The sequence below is a fragment of the Amblyomma maculatum genome, chromosome 10 (assembly GCF_055883805.1).
Source record: "Amblyomma maculatum isolate TAMU_Amacu chromosome 10, ASM5588380v1, whole genome shotgun sequence".
Classification (NCBI taxonomy): Eukaryota; Metazoa; Arthropoda; class Arachnida; order Ixodida; family Ixodidae; genus Amblyomma; species Amblyomma maculatum.
The window spans coordinates 141,173,233-141,190,468 of record NC_139353.1 but is presented as its reverse complement, the minus strand read 5'-3'; the positions used below and the strand labels follow the sequence as shown (position 1 = coordinate 141,190,468).

General features: G+C 43.5%; 1 protein-coding gene and 1 long non-coding RNA gene across 5 annotated transcripts in view; one reads left to right on the top strand and one right to left on the bottom strand.

Annotated features, from left to right (window-relative positions):
- LOC146177579 (uncharacterized) overlaps positions 1 to 3,351 on the top strand; it is a 71,841-nt gene extending 68,490 nt beyond the window's left edge. For all 3 annotated transcript variants that reach the window (XR_014701051.1, XR_014701049.1, XR_014701050.1), the window contains exon 3: positions 2,343 to 3,351. This is a non-coding gene — a long non-coding RNA (uncharacterized LOC146177579). The remainder of the gene's footprint in view (positions 1 to 2,342) is intronic.
- The window catches only part of LOC146177578 (membrane metallo-endopeptidase-like 1), a 130,370-nt gene that overhangs the window by 77,054 nt on the left and 36,080 nt on the right, over positions 1 to 17,236 (bottom strand). For both annotated transcript variants that reach the window (XM_084580509.1, XM_084580511.1), the window contains exon 3: positions 5,941 to 6,116. In XM_084580509.1, coding sequence (XP_084436635.1) covers positions 5,941 to 6,110 — 170 coding nt within the window. In that variant the 5' untranslated portion in view covers positions 6,111 to 6,116. The remainder of the gene's footprint in view (positions 1 to 5,940; positions 6,117 to 17,236) is intronic.

Below are 17,236 nucleotides of genomic sequence, written 5' to 3'. Positions count from 1 at the left end.
GGTCTGGAGCTCCAGATACTGCCTGGAATTAAGAACATGCGTCAGGAAGTGAAAACATATTTAGTGCAACCAACCTAATGCATCATATGCCAGTACATAAGGCTAAAAATGAATATTTTTGCAGCGTATCGCTCCTGAAGAAAAGTTTGCGATTCTTTAGTAACTCAACTGCAAAAACAAAATGGGTTTCTAATAGTGTTTGTAAATATAAAACCTGCTTATATTTAGTGAGTAAAAAAGAGTAGATGACAAAATCATGGTATCCAAACTGGCAACATTTTGAAATGGCAAAAACAGCGTTTTCTACCTCTAGAGATATACCATACAATTATTTTTTTCGAGGAAACTACGCGTATCTTGAAAACCTAAGGTTAATTCTTTTGTGTCTAGATATTTGCCCACCACATATAAGAATTTCATTGGAAACGAAAGATGGCCATGGGACCTCGATTATTTTTCTTATCTAAGGCACCCATAATACGCTGTGAGAAAGCCAATATCAAGGGCTTTTTTTAATATTCCATATTTCGAACGGTTGTGCCATCTAAGAAAATTTGAAAGCTAGGCACACCTTAGGTGTCGCCAGCCCTCACTTTCTGTTACAGCTGCATTTGCTAAGCTGAATTAATGCGTTGAGTCTTTATTTTAGCCACGAATACAGCGCTATTACGTGTCAATTTTAAAGAAAGGCCGCAGTGACGCGATTCCTGTAGAATTTGTAAGTGAAATCTGTAAACCTTACAAATCTACCAATATATATGATCTCTTGCAGGTTTTATTCAAGCTACATTACACCTTCTGCGCCCCATAGCTTGAGCCAAGGGTTATAAATAAACCATTAGAAACAGACGATGGAAACCGGTGGTGCATTGCTGGCAGCCACTTAGGACAGCGCAGAAAATTTTTATTTTGTACGTGGGGAAGTGAGGTTATTCGCTTCAAGTACTAAATATTCACTTTAAACAATAAGTAGGACTTAGAGTCGGTGAGCACGTTCGGAAACTCCTGTTTCAATATTTGCGGTTAGAAACCTTATGTGTACCTTTTTTTCCAGCTGCAGATAAATTCCTGGTTATGTAGATACCGAAACCGTTACCAGCCCATTCGCGCACCTCGATTGTGCTGCTCACATGATTTTGAGCGGACAAAACAACCTGCCGCTATGATGGCTAGCCCCATGCATGAGTAAGCGTGGTATGCTGGCGATGGTTGCTTCGCGTCGGCCGTTTGGCGCACATGAAGGCTCGAGTTACAATGAGCGCGCCGAACTTTGCAATGCGGATAATGACTACAAAGCGGTAAGGGTACAAATGAGTGGAACAGTATTTTTCAGCTGTAAAATACAAATACAGTCTCGTTGGACGAATGTGCTGGCGCGGACGAAGAAACCAAAGGCAACTTGTAGGTCTAACGCTACACAGGGCTGTCGAGCCAAGCCATGTCCGCAATTGTATTGTCCAGGAATCTGATTTTTGTATTTTCGTGGTTTCCTACTGTATCTGGCGTTCAGAATGCAGACGTGAGGGTTCTTTATCGCAAATAATCAAACGTGGTTTGTGCCGGTACTCTGCAAAGTAGCAACACCATATATTGTGTAAGTCAATAATCAGTAATTTAGGTAAATAATGTCAATTAAGGATTCCAAACAAAACCTTTTTTGTGGCGCTCAAGGTAGTTTCCAGCAATATGTATCTGGTTTCCTTTGCCTGCCTCCGAAATGATTTGTTTTATCCCTTGGATCAAATTTGCTTGGACAAGCAGTATATGTGTAAAAATGATGCATCTGTGAGCTACCCGTTTAAGTGAGCTCCCGTTTAGGTGAACTACCCACAAAACCAGTCAAAATCGTATATCAGCTAACCAGTGGCCAGTGCAGTAGTCGTGGGCTTAGATCGCTTGTGTATATTATATCTAGCCATTTAAAAAAAATGCAAATGGTCGCCGAACATTCTCTTGGTAACGATATTTAGTATAAACTGTTTGTACATCGCAGAAAGCGTAGGAGCGGCAAAAAACTAGCGCGCCAGTCATATGCGGAGACAGCCGACAATCAAGCACTAATTCCTAGTGTGGGATGAAACACTGGCTGTCTCAGCCGTATTGTTGTGGAGGCGACCAAAATGCAACAGGGCACATGCTATGCAATGTATGTAGGTCTTTCATCCTAATAAACCCAAGGCAGCTGAAATTAATCTGGAACTCATCAGTATAGTGTTTCTCATTGACCATGAATTTCGGTACATGAATCCTGGAATTTTCTACATCTTCCTAAAATAATGCGCGCGAATTTATATGCCTCGCAATAGTGTTGTAAATTTTGTTTCCTCGTTGTTTTTGTGCAGGTGCCATTTGCGAAAAAGTTGGGGTGGACGATTTGGAGGCACACGCATTTATTCGCAGGTGGCTGCCTGGTTCCTGCGACAGGGGGGGTGGAAGAAAAAGGCGTTATGCTGAAACCTACCCTGGCGAACCAGGCATGCCACCTGTGAATGCAATTGCAGGGTCAGCCCCCTCACTACGCCTATGAGTGTGCCCTCCAGCTCCCTGGCCCCTTCCACTTCCCGAGAGCCCGCCCCGCCCTGACCAACCCTGCAACTGCCCCGCTAACTGCGGCTGTGTGTGCCCTCAGCGCTGGCTAGTAACAACTGCCGTCTATAGTAACAATTGCAATCAATATTATCTTTTTGTGAACCATGCCCTTGTTTTGTGAATATCTACTGGTTGCTCATGAGCGACAATTTGAATTATTATGGCCACTCTTATTTGAAAGGCCATTATTGTCCCAGCAAGTTCGATGTGCTGTCACGAATATGGCTAGAATGAAAAGGGGTGCATTTTATGGCCTGCAAAGGCAGTGCCACAAAATGTGTAATCTTGACATCATCAATGGTACATGAATGGAGTAGCCGGTGTACCCATAAACCATTGGATTAATATTGGTATCGACAATATGCGGCATGAATGGAGTAGCCAGTGCACCTGCAATGGCTAACCATTGGTATGATATTGGCATTGACAATGGGCCATCAATTGAATAGCTGGTATTAAACAAATATTGGTAATACAATGATGGTATAATGCTGGACAGTATTGGCAAGAATCATGGTGCATGAATGGAAAGTCTAATATTGTGCCTACATTGGTGGCTCCAGCTTGGTTGAACACTGGACCAATCTTGGAACGAAAGATGGGCCAAGAATGGAGAATGAATGCCCAAATGCCAATATCAGTCCAATATTGATGCCATTCTTTTCCAGTGATGAACCATTGTTGGACCAATGCTGGTGTGCTGCTTGGGACCCTTAACGGCGGAGCTTAAGTGTCCGCCCTATTTAGATGCAATAAACGCCTCTACCCCCACTACCTAAAACGGCAGTGAAATGTAATGCATTCAACGGAATGCTGGTTGTGTTCGATGCAATGCTCGGTCGCCCGCTGCCAAAGTGTTCGCTCCACACTCGCATGCAGTCGACACAAATTACAGGCGCAAATCTCTCAGGGGATGGCTTGGAGAAGAAATGGACGAAGAGCGCACTGCAGGTCTCTGGAATCGAAGGAAGAGGACTTTGGCCGTTTTAATCGTTGAGCCTAGAGAAGTCGAAGGTGGTCGGCGCGCAGACTTTGCACAAGGAGTGGAAGCACGATTCAGCCACGCGGAAGTTTCACCGCTGTTTCACGAACAACCCTTTTGGAGTGTGTGTTCTGTGAGCGACCGACTCTAGCATAAAAACAAACGATCTAACACTGTCGAGGGAACGTATGCATCCGACTCTTCATTTAGCCACAAGCGTAGCCATGCAGCCGTTGCTTTTGGAATTCAACTAGGGTCAACCAGAGCTCAACCACACCAATGTTTTTATTCTTCGACGCTAGAACAGCGTACATTTAATATTAAAGTGCAAAATTTCATTACTTATTTACTGAGAGATAAGCGCCTCTTTCTGAAACGACTGTTGACGGATGCACCTGGAAACAACATCTCACACATTTTTCTTTACTGTCAAGCCTAACGACAGGTGTTCGAATTAATTATAAAATTCTTACCTACATCTCTGCCATTGCTTTCACCTTTGTTGAAGTAATAACGTTAAGCTATGTGCAGCTAAAGAACTATAAAATATATTAAACACTTGTAAGCACATGTCATAAAAAACTAGAAATTGGAATAAGAGAAAAATCCAAAATTCTTAAACGCCCTCTGTTTAAATATTATGGAAGCTGAAAAGCCTACTATTTTCAATAATGTACACAAATTCATGTTCAATTTTTCTTAAAAAACCCGCGCTGGTTAATTGAAAACAGGCTCGAGTATTCCCAATGCAAAACACATGAAGTAAAAACATTTCAGATCTTTAGCTGATTTCAGTTCAGTTCAGTCTCTCAGTCGTGTCCGACACTTCGTGACCCTATAGACTATATCATGCCACGCTTTCCGGCCTCGCACTATCTTCCTAACATCACATAACTTCATCTGCAGCGCTTCGAGAATGCCATCCAACCATCGCGTTCGCTGCCTACCCCTTCTCCGGTGACCCTCAACGTTTCCCAAAATCAAATCTTTCTCCAGCGACTCCTCTCTTCTCATCAAATGACCAAAGTAGCTGAGCTTTAACTTTATAATTTGAACCGCCAATGAGCAGTCAGGGTTTATGGTCGACGCTATCGACTGATTTGATCTTCTATCCGTCCAAGGAACTCTCAAGAGTGTCCGCCAGCACCACAATTCAAACGCGTCAATTATTCCGCGATCAGCCATCTTCACCGTCCAACTCTAGCATCCATACATCACAACAGGGAAGACTATAGCACGAGTTATACGGATCTTCGTTGGCAGTGTAATGTCTCTGCTCTTTACTAGGCGGTCAAGGCTAGCCATGGCTCTCTTTCCCAGAAGCAGGCGTCTTCTAATTTCATGGCTGCAGTCTCCTTCCGGGGTAATCTTGGAGCCCAAAAAGAGAAAATCTGTCACAGCTTCCACGCCTTGTCCCTTGATGCTCCAGGACTTGATAGGGCAAGACGCCATAAACTTTGTCTTTTTAATGTTCAGTTTAAGCCCAAACTTATCACTCTCTTCTTGTACGCGCATCAGAAGTCTCTTGAGTTCCACTTCACTTTCTGCCATTAAAGTGGTATCAACCGCATATCTAAGGTTGTTGATACGTTTATTAGCAATCTTCACTCCAGCTGAAGACTCGTCCAGACCGGCCTTCCTCATGATGCACTCAGCATATAGGTTAAATAGGCAGGGCGACAGTATGCAGCCTTGTCTCACTCCTTTCTTTAGTAAATGAGAAATAAAGGCAAAGGCCCATTTCCTGATATAAAAAGCGGCAGCTGAAAAAATATGAATTATTAGATATAAATGATTCTCTTTTATAGCGGGTAGGCCCTTGATTGCCTCAGAAATTCAGAAAACGGCTTCCAGAAAGGCTTGAGCTTGCTTTTCAGGTGGCACTTAGGTAATGCGCGCATGATTTTTGAGCTTTCAGTTTCAAGGTTTCGGTTTGAAAATACTTTTTATGATGTATAAAAACAATTTAACAAGAAGAGAGGCTCTAAGGAATGGTATGTAATTATGAAATCGAAATGCTCAAAAATTTCCGGGGCTACTAGCCTTCAGGTATCGTCCTAGTTTTCTATTCAGCCATTTCGCGCCGTAGAGTTTCGCAGCAGGCGGGCGATGAGCCATAATAGCTCTGACACCCGCTGTCACCGGCAAATCAGACCTCCGCCAAGAATGCAAAAATGCGACAGCAAGTTAGGGGGATGCTCTATTTCGAAGGAAATTAAGTACGTTAGCTGCATGTTCGCCTCCAGGTTCGCTACGATAGTCGGAGAAGTGTCGCTGATGTCTGGCGCGAAGAGCGCTTAAAGAATGTCAAGCTTAAACGGCTTCAAAATTAAGCTCAAGGGCGGTAACAAAATCGGATGCTGTTTCACCTGTGTTCGACGCAGGACTTTGTTGCACAGTGGGCGCGTGGGATTCGATGAGCTCTCCGCATCAGCAGCAGAGTGACGACCACCAGACCAATGGAAACCAGCGCCGAACTAAGCACCTTTAATTGCAGCCACCTTATCTGCTGCAGGCCGCGAACGGCTGTCCTGGGCATAACTTCCTGCGTCAGTAAGGCAGTAAGGCAGGCAATGTTGCAAGGTCATGTTGGCCACATACCCTGGTGTTTTGCTGAACCTGCACTGAGCAAATCTCTGATTTGAAGAACGATGTTAAAGTGACACGAGCGATAACCACATACTAGTATTTGGCTTCACCTCCGTTCATTATTTGTTCATTTCAAGTCAAACGTGCGTAATTTGGCTCAAGAGCACTCCAGCAATCACACGCAGCTGGAGATATCGAATGTAATTTCGGTCCTGACTTTGCTGGTATCCTTGGTGTTCTTAAAACAGTTGCAGTCCGGGAAAACAGGAGTACGAGAGCGGCTCAAGTCTATGTAATCAGATTAGCTGATCATAAAACATTTGGTTTTGGGGCTTCTCTGGAGCATCTGTGTCGGCATCAATGACATCCACGACAAGCAATCAGAATCGAAGAAAGCTGCATGAGAAAGCACCGCAAACATCGCACGGGTAAATTTACTGTTCCCCCGGATCAGCGATACAGAAAACAGAACCAGAAGAAATAACCGTGTTCTCTATAGAATCAGGAAAAATGAAAACATGTTTATTAAAAAACGATCACCATCGCTCACTGTGTTCAATATATTGAAGCTCCCATAGATCCGCGCGATACTAAGCGCACACCATATCGGGACTTTTCAAACTTACAGATCCAGACTAATACTTTTGAGGCTTGTCACATTAAACACAGAGATATAATACTATCTAAGGCCCAGAAATACGAAGACAGTTTGTGCAGTTGCTCACGATTTCACCCCGAGCAAGCGCCTCGCCCAGAAGCGTCCCATCAAGTTCAGACAGGCCTGAAATCTGTGGAACGAGTTGCAGCATGGTTAACTTGTGGTGGTGGTGGAGAAACTTTATTTCCAGCGGAAATAGACGAGCTACCCGAATGGCCGAACCCCGCTTAAACGACAGCCGCTGTCCCTTGGGCAGCGGCTGCGTTTTCAGCCAGCTGGACAAGCTTCATCCTTGTCCCCGGGTTGGGTCTGAGCAGTAGTCTTCAAGTGATCAGAGTAGCCTATGAAGTGGCTCGTAGGTAGGGATTTTTGGCATTTCTAGATCATACGATTTAAATCGACTTCGGCATCACGTTTTGCATTTGTCTGAATAGGGTCCTTCCGAATATAGGCAACATACTTGGGAATTTGGATACTATTAGTTTGAAGGTTATTCCATGCTTTGGCCTGGCGTTTGGAGAGCGTTTTGTCGTGGGGAAAAATCTGAGTCTGGCAAACCTGCAATGCTGCAGAAGTTTTCTATAAGAAAACAACCTGTCCTTGGCAGAGTTTATAGAAGGTGGGCTGCATGTCCTATATCGGCAGTACCCAGCTAGCTACCTTATTACCAGCAAGGAAGGCATGGGCAGGCGTCCAGATTAAGTGAATGCGAAGTGAGGGCTAACAATTTTTCACAATACGCGCTGCTTGTCGGGAGATTCTTCCCAACGTGTAATTACGTATCGCCAGTTTCGAGTCGCTGACTACGGTTTCACCCGAGGATCCCGCAACGGATAGAGCAATGGCTTCTTCTTCTCCAACATGTGTATGTTTAGTACGTATAGCGCCCCCATTTATGACTGTACTATGTTAGGTGGTAGCCACAGTTACCATATTTCTAGCCGAGGAAACTGCTACATCGACGCACACTACTGATGTATCATTAAGAAAACGTTTGGGCTCTCTTTGCACGACGTTCAGCACGGACATCTGGGTGCGTGTTCCGAGGTATAGGTGGAATGACCAAGAGCTCTCGTATATGTTTCGGAAGGTCAGCTGTCCGCCCGCCTTGTTCGTAATTTATGCCTAGTGTGGACAGAATGTATTTGCCTGTTGATATGCCCGATAGCCGTTCGTATTGCGAGATGGTCCCCGCTTCTATAATCTCACTGAGCATGTTATGAGCATCGAGACCTAAGACTCTCTCTGTCGCTGTGTGAATGGGAAGCCCAACTGTTTGTTTGACGCATTTTCTTGTTACGGCCTACGCATTTTCTTTTTCAGCTGACTTTAGATTTAGGTAAGGGCATATATAGGCTACGCGACTGATCACAAAGACCTGTACTTAGCGGAGAGTATTCTTTTCCCTCAAGCCGGTGTGGCGGTTACTAATGCGGCAGATGAGTGGCATAATTTGCTTCGATGTTCCCTGAAAAATTTGAATTGCATCACTATTGAAGCCGCGTTCTTGTAAGGTGAGGTCTAGGATTTTATTTTGGGTACTTGAGCAATGGGGACTTCACAAATTTCGAGTTCAATGGCCGGTGGAGGTTGCGCTAGAAATCTGGTTTTGCGGAATATAATAAATTCAGACTTAGCCGGAAAGAATCGCAGCCGCCTGGGGTCTACATAATACACTATAATATCAATGGCACGCTGTAGTCTCTCCTCGATGTGGGTATAACTGCCCTCTGCGGTCCACAGGGTAATGTCATCCCCATAGAGGCTGTGATGGAGCTGCGGGACCTGCGCTATTTGCTGCGGAAATTGAGGACTGCGATATTAAAGAGAAAAGGCAAGAGGACCGTGGGGCTCCCTTGTTGCTCAGGGGAAAGTCATCCGAGTGGAGATCTCCTACTCGAAAGGAGGTCTTAGTTTATCTGAGTGAAAGTCCCGGATATAGTTGTAGGCGCGGGCTCCGACCGAGAATTTGTGGTCATTTTTAAGATCTCTTCATGTCTGACATTATCAAAAGCCTTCTCCAGGTCTAGTCCGAGAATGAGTCCGGTATGCCGCGTTCTCGCATCAATAATTCTGTGTTTTAGCTGAAGCATTACGACCTGTGTAGAACGTTCTGGCCGCAATGGGTGTACAGCTCTTGCTGCTCTATAAATATGTTGAGGCGGGTCTGAATAACAAGCTCCATGAGCTTACCTACACAAGAGGTGCGTGAAATTGGCCTACGGTTTTTAAGGCTGAGGGGTTTGCCTGGTTTTGGAATTAGAATGATATCTGCCATTTTCCGTGTTTGCTCTTGAGCCCTCCGACCAGCATTTCTGCATGCACTTAGTTAGGAAGCGTAGCGAATCTTCATCTAGGTTACGGAGTACCTTATCGGTAAATCCATCTGGGCCGGAGGCTGATTTAAAGTTAAGCTTGGCAATTTCTGCCCTTACCTCAGCCAGGGTAATGTGGTAGTCGAGCTGCGTGTTTTCCAGACCGGCATAATCTGGAAAGGCTTGGCTAGGAATCTGTCTTTCAGTTCAAGAAAAAGATCCGCTGATGTGTCTGCATATGCATATATGAGTTTTTGTAGACACTGCCTCTGAGTGGTTCTGCTACCTGTAGGGTCAAGAGAATGCGACGGAGAAAATTCCATGTCTTAGAGACTCCCATATTGCAATACATGAGGCTGCTTATGTCATCCCTCCACTACGGCACCTGTTTCTCTCTATCCACTTTCACACCCACTTTTATCATTCCCTTCTTTATGGCGCGGTCCAGGTGTCCACAGACACAAGTGTGACAGATACTGCGCCTTTAACTTTCTGTGAAGCAATTATTATTATTATTATAAACGGCGTTCGTTAACCATCGCCCTGTATGATTTCTGCTCGCTAACATTCGAAGCGCTGCTTCAAAGCATGATCCGTTGTGCGGTTATTAGACTCATCTTCATGCGCTTACCTTTTAGAAACTGAAAAATACTTTAATGCATCAATTTATGATAACGAGATTCTCCATTCCCCTTACATATCATGTTCCGGAAGTATAGACTTGGACATTTATGCTGTGGCGGCGCTCTAATCGCTACTAACCGGTGTCTGAATTTTTAGTATACAATATCTGGTCGCAACAGAAAATGGTCTGGCTTCGCTGCATCACTACACGCCCGCACACTCTCTTAGGTACTTGCTATTGACCTCCTATGAGATAATTCTTTCACGCCTTTACTTCATGATGCTGTACACGCTAAAACAAATTTGTCCAGAGGACTATCCTTCTGTTGGGTGATTTTATTTTCTTACCATATATTGGTCCGACCTTGCCTTTTCGTTATTAGGAATCATTGTGAGCACTTTCTTCAAAACGCGAAAAATATTTGCATTTACTCAGTCTATAACTGACCCCAGACGTGGGCGCTAATCGGTAAGTTTTTATCCTGGGTTACCAACTAATCCTGATAACTTTTCCTCTGTCGCCATGTTCAGTGATTTCAGTGAGTGATCATCTAGCAGAACATACTTATTCTATTGTAGCGCACAAAGCAAACAAAGATAAAAATATCTAATCAATGTTATCAGGAGGACTTTGTCAGTATAAACAAAAATATTTAGAGCGCTACTGTTATTTTCACCGCTAATGTTTTATTGAATTCTCTCCAGACAAATTGATTGTATTTCGAAAAACAGATGCATCCCTTTTGCGACCCGTTTTATTTCAGTTATTACAACAACAGAAAGAGTAACATCACCATGTTTTATTGTATTCCGCAGATGAATTATTAAGCAGAAAAATACCCTTTTTATGTTTTTTCCGTCCTCCAAACTATCTGACTCTTCATCCGCACGACAGAAATATTGCGCAAACATGGATGAACCCGACAGGCGAACTGCCAATTTGCCATTATGTTGCAAATCACTTTAGGAAAACCATTTTCCCTTTCCAATAAATTAGGTTTCTCTATTAACTTGTACTAACTTCCAATACCTGTGACTGAGGTCGGAGATATTCGATGAACGGCATTTAGTTCCGTTTTAGCTAATTAACCGCATGAAACTGTTCCTGATTCAGGATAACATGAGCAATCGCTCATGCATAATGCAAAGTTTCTTCAATTGTCAAGTCATCCAATCATTGAAGATCTTCTCATCCACTAGTACATACAATGCCATTGTCAAAGTTCTGAAAACTACTAAACATACGTGTAGCCGCTTTTTCACTAATTTTGCAGGTTTCACTCAACAATCGCTCCGTTTCACATGACTTGTGGTGCCAACGTATTACTAGTCTTCAAGACATCAAACCGTTAATCTCCCCGTAATTATATCCCAATTTCTATATCAAGTGCCTGTTAAACACAATCGAACAGATCTTAAATTATGAGATCGCCAATATTCTATCAAAAATGGTTGTTTTTATCCAAATGAGTGTGAATTCCGTAAAAATTATTATTCTTTAGAAAAAACCCACCGCCGGACACCCAGCGGTAAAAATGGGTACAGGGGGGCCCCCGGCCTTTTCGCCTAGATAAGGTTTCCCATTATCATTTCTCGCTAACGTTATCGTCTTTTATAATTTATCCGTGTGCCCTGATCTGGATGCGAGAATGTTTCTCTTTTCTCAACACTCATAATTTCAAGAGTGCCGCAAGACACTGTGCTTTGTCCCCTGCTGTTGTTTATATACGTTACTGACCTACCTAATAGCGTTAAACCCATTTCCACCTCTTGATGCTTGAATAAGTTGCATATCGCGCAATATCTAACTGCGCCGAGAATGTCGCACAAAAAAATGACCTTTCTCTCATAGAGGCTCTAAAACGTCGTGCACGCCAATTCAGCGCCCTCGTACAGGTCGTTCCTGATTAAAGCATCAGTACTTCACTTGTGTCATGAGACCATTGTAAATTTTTCTGCATGCCAGATCGTCGCCGTCGTGAGCAGGTTGTTCCTCATTAGAGCATCATAGAATCCAGATTTTAAAAGCTGAATCAGTCACATCTCTTGATGTACAGGATCGTTTACTATTAGGGAGAACAAGCATGCTCTCTTTAGTGCGGTATTGCCTCCGATCCAACAGCGCTTCGAAGCAGTTTCCGACTATGCGAAGCCCGCTTTCAGTCACGTCCTGCGCTGCTTTGTTTTAACGTTCGGCTGCCTCGGAGGCATCGGCGCTGTGAAGGCAGGGTGCTGGTTCACACTAAAAGTGGGTGACATTATACATACTTCGTGTGATAGCACTCGGCCAAGTCTGGTCAACGAATAGTAAATTCTTATACCGTGGTCAAGGTTATATACATAGTAACCTATCCATCTTTGACTCAATTCTCCTCCTACAAAACAATTTGTTTCTCAGACATTTGTGCTATAAATGTTAATGCTATTTCTTAACAACAGCAAAATAACCTTACTAGCGCCCTGTAGTTATGTCAGAACAGAGGAACACGATTCACTTTCTCAAGTATTCCTCTTACTTATACATCTCAGCCCTAAAAGAACAAATAAACTGTCCCTCTCAAGCCTGATAGCGCGATAGCGCGTCTTATATAGTTTTTATAAATTTTCCTGTTCTGTGCCTTCTGATACGCATGCACAAAGAAAAGCCGCATCGTCTGCTCCAGCCATATAAACAGCGTCTTTTATCCTAACAAGCACACACTACTATCACTCAGCAGTCATTTTCCTTGCTAATAGCAAGAGCCTGGAATGGCCTGCGCAAATAAGTCATTACCAGCATGAACCCACCACATTCAAGCGTCTCATTGAAAACATCTCACCGCTATTTTCACTTCAGTTGTCCGCCTCGTAACACAGACCCAATAAATGTCTGAGCACAGCTAGACCCCTGAGGAATCTAATAAATCAAGAAATATGGATTTTTGCGCTCCCTATGTGGATTGCGACGTATGACACAAGCAACAGTAGGTGTTTCGCATGCCGGACCACGCAAAGATCGGCCAAAAAGTGCATACTTGGGCACAGATGCCTGCTTGATAATCAAGCGACGGCATTTATAAATAACGTGTATAATCATAAGATTATGCTTTGGTTGACAGGGTTACCGTTCCAAAGAAACTCTGTTTATGAGGAACACCGTAAGGGTAGGCTCCTAAAAATTTACGCACCGTACTGTAGCACAGTACTATCACAAAGTATACGCTTAAAAACTGTGTGGTTTATTCCGTCAGCTCTAATGAACAAGCCTTCATAGCTACTCAGCGCTTAGGTTTCCGGTATGCTCCACATAGCCGCAATACGCAGACTAAGAAGAGCAAGTAGTGATGTTTGGCGAAACCGAAGCGTGTTTCTCCTACGTACGCTTACTGTCATTAGAAGTGGCGCTTTTATGAAGAAACGCGTATATTACGCGATAACCCGGGCTACGTCGGGAAATGATAGCCAAAAATGTTATCAGCTAAGCAAACACATCTAACGCCGCATAAAATGTTTCCACGCTTGTAGCCGTTAAGTCTGCTAACGGATGCCTTACCATCAAATCTGACCTCTTTCCTCACCGAACAGGTTGTGCGTCCATGCCAGGCCTTGTTTGTCATTTACAATGTCATTACCTCGCGCATTTTTTACTGGTGTTGTCTTCTACCTTGCGCAGGTATTGTCTTCTTCCTAGTCCTTCGCTTCCGCGCTGTTATTCCTTAAACCAACTGCCAACTAGCTCCAACTACCAACTAGCTCCAGGTACCAACTAGCTCAACTCTCCGTTTTATTGTTTTGCTGACGCACACTGCTCTCGTTCTGTTTCTGAGCGTTATAACTAACATTATCCTCCAAACAGCTATATGTAATCTGCCTACGTTAAACACATTTATGTAGCACCCACGGCTGTTCTCCACTTGTTAGCATTGGGTAATACGGGAAAGATATAGTTTGCAAACACTTTAACTTCACTTCACGGACACATTCAAACAAATGTTTCTGACCTGATTTAACCTACCAAATGCGCCTTATTCCTCCTATTCATATGATTCAAGTTATTTCAATATTGTAGCCCAGAAATGCGGTCACTACTTTCCCTACGTAGGTGCATTGTATTGCCATTTCAAGCGTCTTGTGCGAACTCCGGTTCCCTTCTTGGACTGCTGAACTTAGTCTTCTGCATATTCAGTTTAGACCCTTGCATTCTGCTTTGCCTGTCTAGGCAGTTGTACTGAGTTAACCGCAAGGAACTATGGACAGTGAATAAAAGTACTATAATATCCACCATTATTATCATTCCCCTCGACCTCTAATCCAGGTCTCAAAACACCGATTGTGACCATGCATATCGTACCTATCACTCAAAATGAAAGATCGTCTCTCCATGCTTTACCTGACAAAGAATTTATAATTTTAGTTATGGAGGACAATCATGGTTGTTTGGCCGCTAGAAGGGCTTTCAAGAAATTTTGCACAGAACAATTTTTGCGCATATTTCTATCACCTCAGTGATAGTATAATATTATTTAGGTTTTCATTATTCAATACTGCGAGCCTTGTGCAGGCCAAAGCAGGGTGGGTACATGGCAACAAACCAATAACAACAAAGGTAATAAACATCAAAGTGTGCCGAAAGGCAATAAGGATTCATTCTGGTCGGTTGCACTTTGAGGAAAAAATGAAACCTTGAATAAATCTGTTCGTGCGAAATACAGTGTCAGCGACAGATATGGCGAAGGCTTAACAGCCAAATTTCGATTCCAAAGCGAGGAAAGAAATTGCAATCGTAAAATGTTTCTTCGTTGTTCTATGCACTGAATACCACGAACCTGCATTATTTCAGAGGTTGAGCCATGCGGAGAAAATGTAGAGTAAATACACCTCACACTTTTCTTTGTACCTTTTCTAGACGGGTGATATTGCGTTCCCAGACAAAGCATGCATATTCAAGTTACGGTCTAATTAGTGATTAGTCGAGGGAGAATTTTTAAGCTTATGTCTTAAATATATATATAACGTAAAGCGAAAGAGGAGAGGTTATCGATATGCAAACTCCAAGATAAAGTATTAATACGCGTGACACCGAAATACTTGTACTCATACTCTTCCAACAAAGGTGAGGAACCTAGCCTGTAGTTAACAAAAAGCGGAGTATGTTTTGGGAAACCCATCTGCTTGGTCTTTCAGCTTATTCATGTCTGAGGCTGCCTTCATACAACTTAGGTTTGTTGTCATAATACTTAGGTTTCTTTTATAAGGTTTAACGTCCCAAAGCGACTAAATGCTATGCGAGGCGCCGTAGTTTAGGACTCCGGAAATCTCGACCACCTGGGGTTCTTTAAAGTGCACTGACATCGCACAGCACACGGGCACCTTGCTTTTCGCCTCTATCCGCCGGCGTTGTTTCGAATCCTTGATGTTCCCTTCAGCTGAAATAATGCTTGCGGGCATCCAAGACCCTAGTTCACTCGAGGTTTAGACGTTGCGTATAATGGGTAGCCACTTTATCGAGCACGATGTCCCACTTTCGTTCAACAGACCTCCAGTTACTAGGTATTAACAAGCCTCTTTTCTTATTTTAGTGGCTTCTTTATTTCCACTATCATTGCTGGCATGATGGCAAGCTGATCTGATCTGAATCCTATACTAATATATTCGTATTACCTCTGCTACTCTGGCAGACCTAGGCCGCTCCAAAACTACATCCCCCATTATATCTTAGTGCGCACACCTCATTTCACATATACCCATGATACTTTGAATACTGTAATAGGCTACCGCCATCCTTTCAGTATGCTGTAGTCTCGCCATAATATATTTGACATGATTGTGTTTCTGATGCTTACTGATTCTATATGACAGCTCTGTGAGTTCAGCCAGTTTTTATGACTTTAGGTATGTAATTCTTCCCCTGTGAGGTCAAAAAACTTCTAAAATAGCTTGTGACGTATACCTAACGCCAACTTCTAGTGTGCACTCCGCAATGATGGCTGTCAGATTATCGCTGAATATTTTAATAATAAGCGTTTTGTTTTCGGATAAAGCTAGCTATCTGTTCGGCAGCAAGATGGTTTATATCTCGCTTTCCCGCCTTACCGTAAACCCGTTATTGGACTTTTTCCTTAGAAACTTCTACTACCTGTCAAAGTACAAGGCGGTTCGGAGTCCTGGCCTTTCTATCTTCCGAGCATGGAACTTCCGAAGACGTCTAAGCCTTGTACGATACTATGGTCAGTGTACAGATTGAAACATAATTTGTATCAATATTTGTCAATAGTTTCTTGCATTTCCGGACAAGGTATATATTGTTACAAGACGGCAGGCCCGCGCAGAAAAAGCCACACAGGAAAACACAGCCTGGTGCGGCGACTCTCTTTCGTCCTCTATACCTCTCGCGATAGCGCCGCGCCCTCTGCTCTCGTGCTCGTCCCGCGCCTTTGCTTTTTAAACGCAGGGCGTATATAGGCCGGCGTAATCCGTACCTTTCATCCTGCAGCAATATAGTCTAGGTTCGTAAATGTTACAATTGTGGGCGCTGCTAATGACCTCTCGCCTTGAACCTTGGTATCAAAGCCACCAAGGTGACAATGATAAGCAGGCTGCCATTGCGTTTATTAACGACCATGACAACCGTGACCAAACGCTGTTGCAGACAGTATTGCTTAGGAGACAGCCTTTTATTTTGGCGAATTTTCCAACGGCTCGAACAGCATCAACATCACAATCGTTTGAAATATGTGAGCTTCGTTTCTACACGCCTTGATAATTTTTCTGTGAATAGAGTGGCAATACGTATTGTTTTGTAGCTAGCTTTTATTCAACGCATTTGTTTGCCGAAACCGCTAGGGTACCATTTGAAGCAAAATTTAATACAGCAAATAAATTAAAATTATTGCTAGGCTACATGTTCGACCTAAAACAGTTGTCGCATACGAGCGTATGAGAGTGCGTGAGCCGCTACTCGAGCTCCTGCTTACACTGCCTGGTAGCCCCTTGATTCGGATCGATGTACGCTCTGTTCCCTTTAACCAAATCCCACGCTTCCAGAGGGCACATTTGCACTTTACAAGCCACGCTGTGACTGCACCACCGAGGCACAAGGATGTTGAAACTAAATGCTTAACAAATAATTGCTGTGGAATAGCATAACGTTTACGAGAAATGGCTCCCAAGTTTATGGAAAGAAAAGTTTTGCGCCAATGCAGGTCATTTTAGGCCTCGAAAGGAATGCGCTTTTAGACTGACTGAATATTCAGACTACCGCAGATAAAACATTTGTCCAACATAGCCTCCTTCATTTTGCAACAATTCATTCTTCGCTACGGCGCACCCAACGAACTTCTCGTGACAGCTGATGCTTTCGGTTATAGACGTTGCAAAGCCCTTCTCAGAAAGCGCGACATCATTAATCTAACTAGCACAGCCAATCATCGACAGATTAAGAACCTCGCAGCACGATTTGACAGCACCCTTGGCGATATGGTCTGTACCTGCTTCTTATCC